This window comes from Hibiscus syriacus, unplaced genomic scaffold (genome assembly GCF_006381635.1).
Source record: "Hibiscus syriacus cultivar Baekdansim isolate YM2019G1 unplaced genomic scaffold, ASM638163v2 tig00110607_pilon, whole genome shotgun sequence".
NCBI lineage: Eukaryota > Viridiplantae > Streptophyta > Magnoliopsida > Malvales > Malvaceae > Hibiscus > Hibiscus syriacus.
This window is the reverse complement of record NW_024062799.1, coordinates 1738350-1752824: the sequence shown is the minus strand read 5'-3', so window position 1 is coordinate 1752824 and position 14475 is coordinate 1738350. Positions and strand designations below refer to the sequence as shown.

General features: G+C 34.2%; 1 protein-coding gene across 1 annotated transcript; it reads right to left on the bottom strand.

Moving 5' to 3' along the window:
- Window positions 1–392: 392 nt before the first annotated feature.
- On the bottom strand, window positions 393–890 carry LOC120135406. The gene has a single exon (XM_039151668.1). The coding sequence runs from the start codon at window positions 888–890 to the stop codon at window positions 393–395; it is 498 nt and encodes a 165-aa protein (XP_039007599.1).
- Between the last annotated feature and the right edge of the window lie 13585 nt (window positions 891–14475).

Sequence of the window (14475 nt, the reverse complement as noted above, 5' to 3'; positions counted from 1 at the left end):
ACTAAAACAAGCAGGAGAGAAGTTATGTGATAATATAAAAGAGTGGAAAAGCTAAAGGCGACAAGTCAATTATGTTTTGTGCCGGTGGTTAAGAAGGTAACTTTTTGGGATGCTTCATCTCAAATCTTCATTTGATTTCATCATTATGTAATTCTACTATTAAAAGTGAAGATTAAACCCTCCTCTAAAATAGTTGGAGAAGAATCAGTGCAAATGAATTATAATCACACACATTACTACACCTAAAACATCAATTACAAATTTACAAATGCAGATATTGAGTTCATCTCTTTCTAAAATAATAATGAAGGTCATCACAGAGAAACATATCAGCATGTTTTCATTTTTACCATATACCTTTCAAACTACTAGAAACGCTCAACTGATCAGAATTAGCCACCGACGACGACTCCGTTCCCACACTTAGCCACCGTCCTCACGCTCTCAATCAAAGCCTCCGTTCTCGACTCCTGCGCCAAGATTTCCGCCAACTGATCCGGACTTATCACCAGCTTCACCTTCCATACACCGCTGCTGTTATACCTAGGTAACACCTCCGCCGTCTCCGCCCTCTTCAACACCCTCTGCTGATCGAAGGACATCCGATAGGGTGTATTCATGGACGAAGACGTTGGCGTAATATCGTTCCGTTTGGTGAAGCTGGTGTTGATAGGGAGGAGATAGTAGAGGTGGCCGGCATGGAGCTCCTCGTTGTGAAGGAGAGGCTGAGAGAGAAAAGCGGGTGTTGGGTAGATGGCGTGGCCGGGGAACTCGTTGGTAATGCACTCGGCGGTGATGGGTGCGAATAGCTCCATGATGCCACCACTGGATGTAACCACTCTCACCATGTCTTCGACTTGTGGGAATCCTTTGAAAACACAATTACCCATGCCTGGTCTTCGAGGATGTTATCTCGTTCGCGCTGTTGCTGTTATTTATGGGATTGAATGTTAAAACTTTGGGGTGAAATATTAGAGGGATGAATTGGGGTGAGGGAATGGATTTTCTTGAGGGTTTCGTTTGGTGCCGACACAAGTATCCTTTCCTTTGCCATCCCAAATCTAAAATCCCGTCGCCTTTATAGTGGAATGGCCCCCACTTAGCTTGTATGGTTAGACAAAAGATGCACCGTTGATCTAGGAAAATTAAATACCAAAATGTCTCAACGTTAAACGAAACTAAATATGTTATTTATGCAACCATTACACATATCTATCTTCTAATCGATTTTTAAAAACTTTCAACAAATTGACAATCTTGATTGGTAAAATTATTTATTTCTTTTCCTTCATATTATTTTAATTATGGGTTCAAGACTTAACATGACGATTTTTATATCTTTTCGGTCGAAATTTTTAGGTTTAAATTTGGAATTTGTCAAAATAAATCCAAACTCTCCTATTAAAATATAATCACACAGTTAATTCAAATTGATATTATATTATTGATCAGGTTTAACTCAATTGATATTATTATTGATATATTATATAAAAGAATGTGTGAACAAACATGTTTAAGTGTTTAATATCTATCGATTAATAAACGAGGAAACTTTTAAATAATAAAAATTTATAAAAATTATCATTTAATTATTCTATGTACTGTACTCTAATTTTAACTTTATTTTATGTATTTTTTCAATTATCCCATGCATTATTATTATAACTTATGCTTGATTATTATGTTATCTTAAATGATATAAACTATGTTAATCAAACAAATATATAGGATTATAATTCTTAAAATAATTGAATTGATATGTTTAAGTTTAGGGTGTAGAAAATTATCCAATAATTGAATTTTGAATATAATTATTTAAAGTTTAATAGATTTAACATGTGTGAGTAAATATAGCGATAAATTAATATTATAAAATTGAATGTAAAATATTAATTTTAAATTTTTAAGAGAGAATGAAAAATAAAATAATTATACATATAATTGATCATTTAACTATACTGCTATTATACTATATATAAAAATATAATTATTAAAAAGTAATTACTAGCTAATTTATGTGTTTTCTTTATATTCTCCAAACACTAGGGTGAATAATATGTGACCTTGTAATCTCAAAGCTTGGGGCCAATTAAATTCATTGTTAAGTAGAATATTAAGTCTAGCGTTGGTTGAATTGACCACATGTATGCGTTGGGGATGATGATGATGATGATGATGATTATGGAGGGTTTCATGGTCAATAGCGCCATCAAGTGTGTTAATTCCTTTTTACCGTTTGCTTTTAACATGAAAAGAAGAGAAGCGTTGAACTTATTAAACCATGCGAAATCATCAACATACAGTCCTATGTTTCCAACACAAGAAATATAGACCCTCAACCATGTAAATTACAACATCATTTGATATATTTGGTTAAGCCAAGTTGTTTTTTAATAAGCCAAAGCAACACAGATTTTATATATGAGGTAGGTCAAGGACAGGCGGGGACCAGGAGATTCTGATCGATCTCACTGACAACGAAAGCTGATCTCAATCCTAATTAAACTCGATTAATATCTTTGTGTATTGCTAAATCTTTCGCTTCCATATTTGAGCAAACAGAGGCTAACATATAGAACTGAGTATGTATCATAAAGCCTATGGATTAGATGAATTATTAAGGACGCCGCAGCATTAACATGTTTACAGCTTTCGGTAAATGTCCCACTCGTTCAACTTTGCCTATGACTTTTTTTTTCATTGAATAAGCGCGTTGCAAAAATGTTCTTTACACTGGTTTTACAATGTTTAGGGCTTGGATAGTTTCTTTTCTTAAGTACAAAGCTACAATATACAACTTTAAAAAAGTTGAAATCATAGTTACGACCTTGATATATATTAATGCACCGTTTTTAGATTTTTTTGGGGATAAATCAATGAATCCATTAAAGAATGTACTTAACCTACAAAGAACAAGCAGGAAAATTTTCACCTAAAAATAATACCACATTCCACACATAGCCTAATATTCACACTATCCCCATGTCTATACAAGTATTACTCAGTTTTATACAAACTATCTCCTTTACACAATCAACAATGACATCAACCGAGCGAGCGATACCTCTAAACTGCTTAAAGTTACATTCTTCCCAAATGCAATAAACAAAACAAGTCCAAGCCAATTTAAGAAGACGAACAATAAACAAATTACCTCTCCAATGAATTGCCGCCCAACTCACAACCTGCTCCCATCCCATGCAGTACATCTGCAGCCTACAAACCCTCAAAATACATTGCCAAACACAACAAGAAAACGAACATTCAGCGAACAAATGATTCTTAATTTCCTTCTCAACCCCACACAACCCACACAAGCTTATCTCTAGTTGGCAATCTATCCAAACAAGCCATCCAAGTAATGATTGAGTACTTAGGGATGTGACCGTGGAACCAAATAATCTTATGCCAAGATACCTTGACCCTCCTATCACGGATCATTTTCCACACCCAACCACTAGAAACAACCGACCTATCAACAATTCCCTCAAACAAAGCTTCAGGCCTCAATTTCATCCGTTTCCTTATAGCCTAACTAAAACAAGATTTACAATCAGCAGTCCTAAAATCAACATCTTTCAGAACATAAGCCCCAATTCAAGCCACCCAAAGAGAGCCCTCACATGCCAAGATCTTCTTGATCAACAACAAACAACCGACTTTATTTCACCCCTTAAGATTCTTTAAGCCCAAACATCCTTCAAACTTAATAGAACATGCTTGATCCCAACTGACACGAGCTCCTCGAGTAGAAGAGTCATCTCCACGCCAGAAAAAATGCATAAACCAGGCTAACGACCCAAAGAGCATGCCCAAATGAAGCAAGCCAACACAACTAGGGTTTCATCCTGTCAGCTAGATGCTTCCATTCGTTGGATCTGCCCTTCATCAACGACCCAGATGCTTCTCGGGACATCCAATAATCAAATGAGGACCATCACAAAAATAACACTTCAGCTTTTCCTTTCTCGTCTTCTTCTTCTTCATACCGGACTTAGCCTTGCCATTATTTCTCGATGGCTTTCTTTGGCTACGAAAAGTCGATGGCTCACCTTGGTCATTCGAAGAGCTTTCTCTACCATCTCCCTGTTGCACCTTTTCCCGGTCTCCCCCACTGTTGCCACTATCTTTGGGCATGGACCTGGACAACACATCGCTACTTGGTTTGTTTCCCGCAAGCTCAGTCAATTTTCCGGCTACAGTTGTGACCTCCGAAAGTCTCTGGGCATCTCCTTGCTCTCCCCCAAGCAACACCCCTAGTCTAAGTCCCTCCAAGAAGGTCTTGAGCGTACCTCATCACTAATTGCTCCCTTGCATATGAGCAGCTCCTTCTTGAGCTCATCCACCTCATTTTTCAAAGCCATCACCTCGACTTCATGGGCATTATTCCCTCGAACCATCTCCAACTCATTGAGAACTTGTTGTGTCTCGTCCTTGAACCTATCCTCAATAGACTCTAATTTATCAAGGCGGGACTCCACAACACCCTGGGTCTCATTGGTCTCATCATCGTCTTTTTCAAGTCTCCCGACCCTCTTATCACACAAAGTTAAGATCTACTCCAACTTAATGAGCCTCTCCTTGTGGAAAGCTAAACCTTCCATCAAATAAGCTCATTTCTCGTACATTATCAGTTCCTCTTCTTGTTCCTCATCAAGACTCTCATCGTCTTCATGAGTGAACGTATTGTCTCGCTCGAACACGCCTTCACCCTTTAGCCTATCTACACTGAGATCTAGCTATCATTGGTGTGTTTTTGTTACCTCGAGCATTTCTTGAGAACTCATCACGACATCCCCATGCTTGGACACCGACGATGCTCTCGATCCCACTGGACTCTCTTCTTGTTCCCCACCACGACTCTCTTTACCTTTGCATACGAAAACTTCTTTTCTCTTGTGCCTCATCTCATTTAACTTTAACACGAACTAGCTCAATTCACTCTTGACTAGCTCGAGCGCAAATCTTTGCTAACTTAATTACTAAAGTAAATTAACTAAACAGTAAGTAAATCAAACTTACCTGGTTTCACACTTCCACCAAACACGGACAAAACGATCGTTGTCTGCTCACAACGCTCGCTCTGATACCACTTGTCACGCCCTCAAAACCTTCAAGCCTAAACCATCGGAATATCAGAGTTAAGGTCTGATGGGTCGTGCTGCCTTAGACTCTTCTTGGTCTTCTCTACGACTAAGTAAGCCTTACCCAAGCCTAGTGAGCATGCAAACTCACAAAGGTTTGAACTAAGCCCTCAAGGCTTCTAGGATTGCGGAAGCTTTAACACCAACGTGGCTACTCCAAGCCACCAAGGCTGGACTATCGTTTGGAAGTGTAAACACAAGTGTGGCTACTCCTGGCCACCAAGATAGAAAACAACACAAAGAGAATGAAGAACAAAGAACACTGAAAGTATAGAGGAACTGCCTTATATATTTTAGGGTAAAGTATAGTAATGGTCACTGAATATTTCTGAAGCTTGCATTTAGGTCCCCCAACTTTTAAAACTTACAATACAGTCCCCCAATATTTATTCCGTTTGCAATATGGTCCCCCAACTTAAATCACTGTTAGAAAATTAGGGTAAATTATATAAACGGTCATTGAACTTTTCAAGCACTTGAATTTAGGTCCCCAACTTTTAAAACTTGCAAAACAGTCCCCCAATAATTTTATTTTCTTATTAAATATAGATGTATAGAAAATATAAATGATTCAATTTATATTTAAATGTATGAATCATTTATATTTTTGATATATTTTATTTTTCTTGTATAAACTAGTATTTAAAATATGTTTATATTTTAATCAAATATTTCAATATACGAATAAATATATTTATATAAATGTATATTTATATTTAGATGTATAAATAAAAAATATATTCATATATTAATGTATGAATCATTTATATTTTTTGAATATTTTATTTTTAATAAGAAATTAAAATATTAATTATATTAGAAATACTCAACTTAAGATTATATATAATTATGAATTATAAATATGAAAAATATAATTATTAAATTTAGTTTAAAAATATATAAATCTTAAATTTATTCTTTTAAAATATTGTATCAATTAATATTTAAAAATATATTAAATCTATCAAACAATTTATCAAATATAATATTTTTATTGTAAAAAATATAATATTTTCCCATCATTTATTGCTTTTAAATTTTTGCCGAAGTTCAAATCCCATTATTTCCATTTTCCATTATATTCTTTTTTTTCTGGCATTGGTCATACTATTAGTATATGTATTATTGTATATCTCTTAACACAAACGATGATGTTAGCTTAGTGGCTCCACCCTGTATCTTTCATTTGCGTGACTCAGGTTTGAGTTTGCCCAAGACCCAAATTTACTTCTTTGTAACTTAATTTTCTTCTAATTAGGTGGTGACATGTGTCACCAATAACATATCATGATCATGTGTTAACACATGTTAGATCCTGGTTAAATGATTAATTTATTAAATTTTATTTAATTTAGAACCAAATTGATAGCATATAAATAATTAGGTGGTGACATGTGTCACCAATGACACGTGTCATGATCATGTGCTAACACATGTCAGATCCTAATTAAATGATTAATTTATTAAATTCTATTTAATTTAGGACCAAATTGATTATATAAATAATAAAGACTGAATGTATAATAATGTCAATTCTTTTTAACTGCCACTTCATCATTTGTATCAATTGGTAACGTCTAGTGGCTTAGTTGAAACAGTTAAATAATTATGTTGTATGATTGATAATTTTAAAAGATCGATGACAAAAATAAAAAGGGCTAGATAGTTAAGTTGTCAACCTAGTAGTTTACACTTTTATTTATACGTCAAAATAACATTTTATAAATTTAAAATTCGAATTATTTTCAACCTCTTCTATATCCTAACTACTTTTTTTAATTAAAATATTTCTTCAACAGATAAGAATTATACTATTATATTTATATAAAAAATACGTATCACATGAAATAAGATGAAATTAAATAATAATAAATCTGACATAATTGAATTTAATTGAATTATTTTGGAATTTAGGGTTTAGAATGAAATTGAATTACTTTGGAAATTGGGGTTTAGAATGAAATTGAGGACTGTTTTGCAAGTTTTAAAAGTTGGGGGACCTAAATTCAAGTGTCTGAAAAGTTCAATAACCTTTTATATAATTTACCCTAATTTCTAACGGTGGTTTAAGTTGGGGGACCATATTGCAAACGGAATAAATGTTGGGGGACTGTATTGCAAGTTTTAAAAGTTGGGGGACCTAAATGCAAGCTTCAGAAATGTTCAGTGACCATTACTATACTTTACCCTATATTTTATTACTCTCTCCCAAGAGAATGGAGAATGAAAGAATGGAAGATTACAAATGAGGATGAGAGCTCTATATTTATAGTTGAGCTTCCTCTCAATCAATAACCAAGATCATTTTACATCAACGGCTAATAGCTGCCCAATTAATAACAAAATCCCTTAAATTAATGAATGACAACCAAATCCTACCTAATTACATCTATTAGTAGGATTCTTTACTTGGATAGGTGTTCACACTGGTTATGGTAAGATTCTCCCACAATATTTTCCTGATTTTGTTATATCTTGCCATATTTACCAAGCTTATGTGATAATCTTCGGATATGATACACTTTCCTTTTCTATACGGCCAATGTAAATGGGCTCCATAACATTCTCCAAGTGATGGGCCAAGTCTGGTGATCTTGGCAAGCCTGATATCTATCTTGAGCATCCATGTAGAATACTTGCACCAATGTCTTGTCAAGCCCAATACTTTGTCTTAACTCCATATCGGACACTTGCACCAATGTCATGGAAAGACCGATACTCTATCTTGAACCTCCTTGTCGGACGCTTGCACCAATGTCTCGGACCCAAGTTCCTAGCCCATGATAAATAACTTAAGTTTAGGGGTGTGATAACTTCGTAAAAATACTATATTTTGGGTCTTTTTACTTAAGTTATTAATTGTCTAAAAGCTATTGTCATAAGCATTTTAGCTGCATATAGTTTCTTTTAGGGCATTTCAATGCATGTGGTGGAAAGTTTTTTCGCGACTAGTTTTTCTTGATAAAACTGATGATGCTGGTGAAAAGGGTTGTGTGTTGGTTGTGATTATGCAGGTGATGGGAAATGACCGATGAGAGAATTATTTTCCATGAAAATTTTACAGCGAGGGCCAAAGATATTGACGATGATGATCCTGACGAATTTTTTATTGCGCAAATTTTTCTTACAAGTTTGGACACAATACAAGATAAAGTAGATGACGTCGTGTGGCCAACTATCTAATGCATCTCACGTGAACCCCTACCCCTGCTGATAATTTGGGACCACTGCCAACGCCCATGATAAACGTTTTGGGCGAATTTAAGGCCATTTAAGGGAATATAAAGAGCACAAAACCCTAGAAGTTCCCTATTATAAATAGAAATTGATGTCCACCATTCTAAGAAGACACTTTTACCTACCCTAAAAGCTTTAGAAATACGGTTGCAACACCTTCTTCTCCACCATTCTCATCTTTTCTTTTCTTAGGGTCATCCATAGTCGGGCTTCACCGGAGTAGCAGCTAGGCCCTCAAGAGAGGCTAGCACGTTGGAGCAGTCATGGTGGTGATCTGACGTCACGGTAACAACTCTATTTTGGGAGTTTTTTTTCTCCTCGTTCTTCATTTCATATATGTTTAAAGAGCTTGTGCTTAATGAATATTTTGGGATGCTTTTAGCCACACCATAAATTATTCTACTTGGTGTTGGATTTTTTGGGATGATGTTTTTATTTTGTGTTTAATGGATGATTAAGTATGTTTATGTTTTACGTTGTTTTGTTCACTATTTTAACTTTATGTCGTAGCATTGTGAGAGGTTTTAAGAGATTGCCTAATGCCATGACATAAATTCTTAGTCTTTGTAAGAGTTATTGAGAGATATCCATTTTTCTAAAAGTATATACCTAATATCGAGATAGTTAGGTTAGATCTACGTGAACAAGGGAGCTAATCAGGGATGGTGAGGTTATAATCTGCCTTAAAGATAAAGAGAGGGTTTTAAACGAATAAAAGGAATAACACTCATTCAATAGGCTAGGGTCATAGTTTATGTTGAGAGATATTGTCATGGCAATAGTTTTATCAGGTTCCTTACTAAAGATATCCTAAGATCACTTCTAGTAAATTCTATCGGACAATATAGTCATAGCGTACTTAGATCATCCTAGACATAGAATAATTTCTCGTCGTAGCAAATCCAACCTAAGTGCTCCGTAAGAAGTTCGTTTGTGTGAGGTTTTCAGTCTATGTTTAGAACTTAGATAGTTCTTGCCTTAGAAGTTTTTTATTATTTACTCTTGCATAAATTTCTTGCCACGACACAAAATTCATGTTCACTTCACAAAAATTTCTTACCATAACATATTTTTTCATCTGTTCATACCATCTGGCACAACATATATTTCCCTTGTTTATATCATTGGACTTAGACACTTAGTAATAGTTAGTGACACATTTTTCTAGTTATAACTTGCTTTAAGGAATCCCCCAATCCCTGTGGAGACGATCTCACTCACTACTATATTATTTGCATCGATTGTGTATACTTGTACATATTTGCATGCCATATAACACACATTTACACGCGATCACCTAGTCCCTAGTTTGAACAGTTGTGTCTACAGGATGTGTGTATATTGTCAATGCTTAAGAAAAATTTTGAACGAATACTACCTTATAATCACATATTATAAAACAATTCGAACACATTCGAAATATAACTTGAAATAAATCTTCTGTACTAATTTAAGACCTAAATGACATATATCAATACCATATTGACTACTCAGGTCAAAAAGGGTTATGTTAACTACTTGTTACCATGATAGCAAAACCATTGGTTAAAGCAATCATTTATCTAAGTCCAAAAGATTTACTAGTATATTTTTTTGGGATAAATTGTTGTGTATATTATCTAAAGAAGAAGCAGTAACCTACTACAATCAACAAGGTACTCACACCAAAGAACCAAAACATCCTTTTAAACTAACCCCAACTATCACAAAGTTTCCTATTTACATCATCTTCTTTACCAATCTTCCTATGAACAAGTATGACTCTCACTAACTCACAAATATTATAAAGTATAGTCTTTCAATCTTTAGCAATTTTCTTAAATTGTCTACCATTTCTTTCTTCCCAAACATAATAGATTAATGCATTCTGAGCAATCGTAAGGATAAAAGAGAGAAGATATTTACCCTTAAGAAATAGCATGGTCCAGTTCAGCTCCTCGCATCTCTTGGAAGGTAACAAAGCAATAAAACACCTTCTCAGATTTTCCAAGCAAACCAACATTCAAAGAACAAATGGTTTTTGGTTTTTAATCCATCACAAAAAACACATCCTCCCTCCACCTCAATCCCCATATTCAAGAGTTTATTCTTTGTGGGATGCCTTCTCAAAATGACCATCCACCCAATAATGGAGTGCTTAGGAATGTGCAAGGGAAACCATAGTAATTTATGCCATCCAACCTTATCCCCTCTAGACCGAACCAAATCCCATATCCACACCTTACAAGGCAGGTAATATGAGCGGAGAAATTAAAATCAAAATCATTATGGCGTACGTCAAGTCATGAAAACTAATTATAACCAACGGTTCAAGCTTTCAACTTTGGGCATCAATTATAGTGACAACATTTTCGAACATTCAATTCACCTCGTTCGTTGATGATTTTGTCCTTTGCAATCACTAACAAAATACCTATAAATCTTGGTGGCTGATCTCAGAAAATGGACTGTGTTCATAATTCAATGCCGTCGCCAATATATCGTTGCATGCTTCAAGCTCAATAAATTCTCACTTCATAAAGTTCCATTTTGGGCTGCTTTGAGTGACACTAGTTTTAGCATGGGCCAAAATCATTGAGATACCTTTGTCAAACAATGTGTTGGGCCATTAATCCAAAGAGAGAGGGAGAAGCAATGTGTTGGATGCAAATATTGATGTCGGCTTTCTGGTTCTTTGATGATAAAAAAAAAATATGTATTCATTAATCAAAAGGGTATTTCATATTTAGGGGGTTTTACTTTTGAATAAATGAAAGAGATGTTTAAGACTTGGTGTGTCCAACACTTGCCATCGCCAACTCACAGTGGCCTACTTTTGAGTGATTAGGAAATCACACAGAATCTTCGAGGGAAATCTGGGTATAAGTTTGTTTGTTATTTTGGGGTAAACTACATTATTCATCATTAAGTTATGATTTTATTTCTATTCTAGTCACTAAAAAGTTCAATTAAGATAGCAAGATAGAAAATTTATTATTGATGGTAGTAATATGTGTTATGTCGACTATAAATAATTCACCCCTTTTGATTTAGACAAATAATTATAATCGTTTATCTTGTGGGTATTCAAAATGATAAAAAAAACCTTGAAAATGGAGAAAAAGAATCTTAGAGAATAAGAAATATAGAGAAAGAATGACCTCTTCTCCTTGTGCTTTGAGGCTTTCATACTTTTCCTTGGTACATATAAGAATCGAGTTTAATATAGGTGTCAGGTATAGAATAATGATTAATATCAATATGTTGACAAAGTGAATTGACGAGACTATCTCGTGATAGAATTTATCGATGATAATTTTGACAATAATCAAATCAAAATTTAAAAGATAACAATGGTTAGTTAAATGAAAAAATTGAAATTGTTCTGCTCCAAATAACTCTTAAAATTTTAAAGGTATTAACGATAAGAGGGTGTACAACATATTTAAGTCACTCATCTATGAATACTTAACCATAATGATAATACAGTCATTTTTATTGATATAATAACCTATTTAATTTTTAACTTATATACATTTTATTAATTTTATCATAATTTTAACCGTTTCAAAATCAAATCAACACTTTTTATTTATAAATTTTATAAATTTAAAATTAAGACTAAACTAAAAGATGTACACATATAAAGAGTTAAATTTATTATTATATGAATTAAAAAAAATCAGTGATTTGAGTGATAAATTTGATGACGTTAATGCCTTAATTAATTTGATTGGTATAGTGACCAAAGAAAAACACAGTCATAATTCAGTGGTGAAGAAAGTAATTTAGCTTTGTTTATTTGTCCCAACCAGTAGAAATAGCGTGCTCCATCGCGGGATTGACGAATGGCATGGATTATAAGGATTGGCAGGTAGGGCACGGCTATTAGGCCCCTGATATTTTGTTATAGACTCGAAGGATGTTGGCGTTCGTCAAAAGCGTAATTTGAGGGCCTTTCCCATTTCGCAGGTTCTAACAGCTGGAACCCCCCCCCCCCCCAATTCCTCCTCCTTCAGATGCCTGGTCGGCGCCTTAACACAACCTTATCCTTACCATATTCATATTTTTGTGCGTCGACAAATAAGATAGCATCGTTTAGAAAAATGTATATACTTGTTACTTTTGACCACCAAATACATAAATAGATTAATGGGTCATGTTTCACTCCCAACAGTTTCAGCAATGAACCCATTCTCCTCTATCTACCCTACAATTTCCTCCATCCAACGGTCTGTAATAATTAAAAAAGCGATGAAGCAAAAATCGATAATGAAAGGTCTGGCCAGTTACATGTGCGAAACTCTGACTCTTGACCGACTGCCCCTTTTTTATTTTCTCTTTATCTATCTATTTGTGCAGCCTTCATGTGGATGGGTAGTACGACAGTCTGCACTTGTTTTATTTTCACCCAATGACTCAGCTCGGCTCTCCTTGTCTCTCCAAGCCAGCCGCCAACAACATCCTTCTTACACGGTTCCTACGACTCGAATATTTATGTTACTTTTTGTATTACTTTTGTATATAAATGTCTTGTTTTTTTCTTCTTTCGGAGATGTTTGCATTACCGTTTCGTATATACCAACCAGATCAGCCATTATTATGAAAATTGATTCACCTTTAAGATTATGTTAATCCATCCATCCCATGTGTATGCTTTGTGTCACAGAAAAGTTTTTCTTTAAATAAAGTTTAAATTCTGTATATTTGGAATTTATTTTATATATTTAGATTTGATCATTAACAGTAAAATAACAATACAAATACATAATTAATATAATCATTAAAGTATCTACAAATTAGAGTACCGAAATGAAAGTGGGTTAAGCGTACAAGTTTATCTAAAATTGGCTCCATATACGGATATATACTGTCATTATCAGCCCATTCTACAGCGTCCCAAACACCACTAGGTGCCAAGAGATGAGTCCATTGCCAAAATTAAATATAAATCAAACAAATAAGTGTCTTAAAAGAGAAGACGCTGCTCAATAATATACAATATCTAGTTTTTAACCTTAAAAAAATTGTAAGAGCTTTGACCAGATACCTACGGTAGTCCAAAGCAGTTAGTATGGGCCAGGTTTTACGATTATTTACTCCTAATAGATTTGGTCCATTTTGCTTAGTATTTTTTTAATAAAATTTTAGATTAGTTTTATATAAAAACCAGATTATTTACCATTGTTATTTTATCTGTATATCTACGTGTAAACATTTAAAAATAAATTTTATCTTAAAATCATTCGTACTATTAAAAATAAATTACCCTGTTTCTATAAAAAAATATCCCTAATTATATGTTAAATCCAGCGAATCTGACTACCTTATTTACTCTTTTACTTCTCTCTCCTCGCTTGTAGCCCATAATTATCCTTTCCTTTTACCATTATAAACGCCGCTGACCACGCTTTGACGCTCACCATAATTTTCTCTGTCTTCAATTCCGTTATTTAATTTTTAAATTTAAAATTTAAACAAAAAAAATAGGATGTTAGACGAAATTATTATTTATTTATTGTTTGAATCATACAGGGGCAAATTTGGGAGTTTTGATTCTGTTTATATAAAAGAAAAAACAATGGGTGGCTAACTGTTTAACTGCTCCCCATCCTGAATAATTTATTACTAATTATCCAAAATAATAAATTAAAGAAAGAAAGTAAAAAAGATTGAGGCAGAAAGATTTGGCCCATCCATCAATACAAGTGCTGTTTTTTTCGGTTAAGGGAAAATAGCTGCAGACGAAGACGAAGCCAAACAGAACAACAAACAGGAAAAAACCCCAGAATTTCTCAAGGTGATATGATTTAACGAATGGTATCTCAAGGACCCACAAATGCTTGAAACAGAACATGCAAACACTCGAGAAAGAGAGGAAATAAATAAATAAATATATTGATGGTTGGATACAGCGAAGCAGATGATAAAGAGTCCCCCACCCTTCTCCTCTCCCAGCACGCTGATTTGTAATAACAAATAATAATAATATATGTATGTATGTAAGTGTATGTTCAAGAGAGAGAGAAAGTATTGTAAAAGAAAAGTTTGGGTCTTTGGTTTTTCATTGGACAACCTTGCCTACTACTGCCGTGCCCGTGGGTACCCATTAGCA

Bases quoted from the DNA above. Each gene is read 5' to 3' on its own strand.
- LOC120135406 (XM_039151668.1), bottom strand. From the start codon at position 890: ATGGGTAATTGTGTTTTCAAAGGATTCCCACAAGTCGAAGACATGGTG.